General features: G+C 49.6%; 1 protein-coding gene across 1 annotated transcript in view; it reads left to right on the top strand.

Annotated features, from left to right (window-relative positions):
* The window catches only part of AQP10 (aquaporin 10), an 8,269-nt gene extending 6,619 nt beyond the window's left edge, over positions 1-1,650 (top strand). Inside the window, 2 exon segments of the mRNA XM_070951454.1 lie at positions 488-705; positions 1,395-1,650. Coding sequence (XP_070807555.1) covers positions 488-705; positions 1,395-1,650 — 474 coding nt within the window.
* The last annotated feature ends 2,009 nt before the right edge of the window (positions 1,651-3,659 follow it).

Consider the following 3,659-nt stretch of genomic DNA (forward strand, 5'->3'; position numbering starts at 1 on the left):
CCTTCCTTCCTTCCTTATCCCACACTTCTTCCCTCTCTCTCTCCCCCTCCCTTCCCGATCCCTCTTTCCCTTGTTCCCTTCCTTCCTTCCCTATCCCTCCCAACATCCTCCTTTCCTTTCCTTTCCTTTCCTTTCCTTTCCATCCTTTCTCTTTCCTTCCTTCCTTCCTTCTTTGCTCCCTCCCTCCTTTCCTTCCCACCTTCCTCCCTTCTTCCTCCTTTCTCTCTCTCCCTCCCTCTCTACTTTCCTCCCTCTTTTTTCTTCCTCTCTCCCTCCCTCCCCTCTCTCCCTTTTTCCTCCCTCCCTCCCTTCCACTCTCCCTTCTTTCCTTCCTTCCCTCTATTCCTTCCTTCCTCTGTCATTTCCATCTCCTCCGTCCCTCCCTCCTTTCCTTCCTCTCTTTTTCTCTTCCTTTTTTCTTCCTCCCTCCCTCCCTTGTTTTCCCCTGCTGCTTGCTTCTCTTTCCTGCCTGTTTTTGCCCTCCCAGGTGCTGGGCACAGGAATCCTGGTGCTGGGCATCTTGGCAATTATCGATGCCCGGAATAAACGCATCCCGCCCGGATTAGACCCGTTGGCCGTGGGACTCCTGGTCTTCAGCCTCAGCGTGGCGATGGGTGCCAACTGCAGCTGCGCCATCAACCCGGCTCGGGATCTGGGGCCACGGCTATTCACCTACGTCGCCGGATGGGGTCCCCAGGTGTTCAGGTGGGGTGTCGACCTCCCCATTCCCATTCAGGAGTCCAAGCTAGGTGTGCTAATCCCCAAATGCAGAAACTGTTAACTAACGCCTGCTAAATTTTACAATTTAATTCTAAATTTTCGTTCTGCAGAAAATCTACCCCTCTCGCCAAAATAGCCCGAAGCTCAAAATTCAGTAATTATACACCTTCCTTTTCCCCCTCTCTATATTCTATACAGGTAGTCCTGGATTTACGACCACAAATGGAGCCCCCAATTTCTGTGGCTCAGCGAGACAGCTGTTTTATGACCTTTCTTGCCGCAGACGCAAAGCGGATTCCCGGCGTTAACTTAGTATCACGGTTGGTCAGCCAATCCGGAGTCCCCTCATGGATTTGACTGGTCAGAAGGTCGCAAAATAATGGGATCACGTGACTCCGGGATGCTGCGCCCCGTCATAAATACGAGTCGGTTGCAGAGCGTCTGAATTTTGATCAGAATATCCCGGGGGTTACGTGATCCCCTTTTGTGACGTCCACGGGGAAGCCGGGTGGTACGAACTTAAGAATTGAAGCGATTCGCTTAAAAACCATGGCAAAAAAGGTCGTAAAGAAACGGGCACATTTCATCATATGTGGTGGACTTCATCTGGTCAAGACTATTTGTCACTCAATCTGTCTAACTTTTCCCTTCCTCTCTTCTTTTTGCTCTTCCAGTGCCGGACACTGTTGGTGGTGGGTTCCCATTGCCGCCCCCATGTTGGGAGCCACGATTGGGACGGCGGTCTATCAATTCGGAGTCGAATTTCACCACCCAGCAGATCCGAAAGAGCCGGAAAACTCGAATCTGGAAAAACTGGAGCTGGGACGCGAGAAAGAGATGGATTTACCCGTTTACGTCGTGAACACCTACGCCGAATCGTGGACGGGTGCCGGCACGGAGTCCCGCTCGTCTGGCGAACCCTCAAAATGAAACCTCCAACCAAGACGCCTAAGAGAGGCGTCTTCCTCCTTCGTTCCCTTTTGGATGTATTGGGTGGGAGGACGTCTTCCTAAATTTGGGAATTTGTATTCATCAAAACTTGGAAAGAGAGATTTGGGTGTCTGTGACAGTGGCTGAAACGAATACTAGGTATCCGAGGAAGGACCCACGAATAAAGACTGTGTTTCCGTTGTGTGTCGTGGCCGGAGTTTGGCACAAGCAGGGCCTTTTCGGCGGTGGCCCCTTCACTGCGTACAAACCAGCAAGGATTACTTCTCTGGTCCCGTTTTTGGTGTGAAAAGGGGGCATCTGAGCCCCCCCGAGTCCATTCCAAGTCTCCAATAAGCATCTTTAGACTCCGGTGGCCAACTGCTACATCGGCGGCCACTTCCCGGGAAAAACGGCGGTGAGACGGGCACGATTGGGCAGGCTGTTTTCAGACTCTTCCTTTTCCGCGCTCGGATTTCGGGGATGGTTAAGACGTCGCCTCTTTTTCACGTTGTTGAGAGGAACTCCGGAGATCTGAGCTAAGGATCTTTGGGGCGGGGAGGGGGTGTCTCCGAAAGCGTGTGTGTGTGTGTGTCAGAAATAAATTATTTATTTTCACCTCGGCATGGCGACAAATAGTCCTCGACTTACAACAGCTCGTTTAGTGACCATTTGAGGTTAAAACGGCACTGAAAAAAGGGACGTTTTTCACACTTACGACCGATGCAGCGTCTCCAGGGTTGCGTGGTCAAAATTCAGACGCTCGGCAACTGACTCGTAGCGTCCCCGAGTTCATGTGATCCCCCTTTTTGTGACCTTCCGACCAACCACGTCAATGGGGAAGCCCGATTCCACTTAACAACCAAGTTATTAACTTATCAGCGGCGGCAACTTGCTTAACAATGGTGGCAAGGAAGGTCGTAAAATAGGACAAAAACTCACTTCACAAATGTCTCACTTTAACCACAGAAATGTTGAGCTCGATTGTGGTCACTAAGTCGAGAACTCTCTGTATTAACCCCTTAAGATGCAGACCTATTTGAGAAGGGAAGTCGAACGGGGAAACTGAGGAAGCCATGTTCACTCCCGGACTGAATCAATACATTTCGGAGCTCAAAGTTGAAAATTAATTGTGTAACTCACAAGGCCCAAAAGTCGCATCCGACAGCCTCCGGGAAGGAATTAAGGAAGAGAAATACGGGGGTAACACGGACATAAAATGTAGGGTAGAGCTTGTAACCCTGATTGTCAGCTTCCTGGTTGGGTATTGCTGGCAGACAAATGCAGGCTTAGATTAATCTCGAACCAGTTGGGTAAAGCAATTTTCAGGAGCCAGAAATCTTAAGGGAAGCCTCCTCAGCCAGGAGCAGTCTATCACATATGTGGAATAAGTCCCTCCAGCTTTTTTTTTTAATTTCCTGAGCTTTCGGGATGCTTCTGATTGGCTCCCCAAGGATCCAAGTTGATGATTGGCTGAAACGAACCATCTTAAAAAAAAAAATGCAGAATTGGATACAGGTAAGTCCTCGACTTACGACCCACAACGGAGCCCCGGATTGATGCGGCTGAGCGAGGCCTTTGTTTAAGTAAGACTTGCGTTCTTTTTTTTTGTTGTTGTTGTTGTCGTCGCTGCCACCGTCGTTAAGCGAATCGCCTGCCCTGGCTACATTCCTGAGACAGTCGTTCAGTGAATCCGACTTCCCCGTTGAATTTTGCTCAGGTCGCAAAAGGGGGAAATCGCACGACCCCGGGGACTGTCATAAATACGAGTCCATTTGGCCAAGCGTCTGATTTTGGATCACGTAAAGAGGGGACGGACGTCACGGTCGTAAGCTTTTTTCCCCACAAATGCCGTCGTAAGTTTGAATCTTAAGAAAACCGGCCAGCTCGTTTGGAAATCAGCGAAGCCCTAAAATAGAAGAAGAGAAGAGAAGAGAAGAGGAAGAGAGGAGAAGAGAAAGGAATAGAATAGAATAGAATAGAATAGAATAGAAGAGAAGAGAAGAGAAGAG

Source organism: Pituophis catenifer, unplaced genomic scaffold, assembly GCF_029215685.1.
Source record: "Pituophis catenifer annectens isolate HBS135680 unplaced genomic scaffold, rPitCat1.0.hap2 SCAF_10, whole genome shotgun sequence".
In the NCBI taxonomy this organism is placed as follows: domain Eukaryota; kingdom Metazoa; phylum Chordata; class Lepidosauria; order Squamata; family Colubridae; genus Pituophis; species Pituophis catenifer.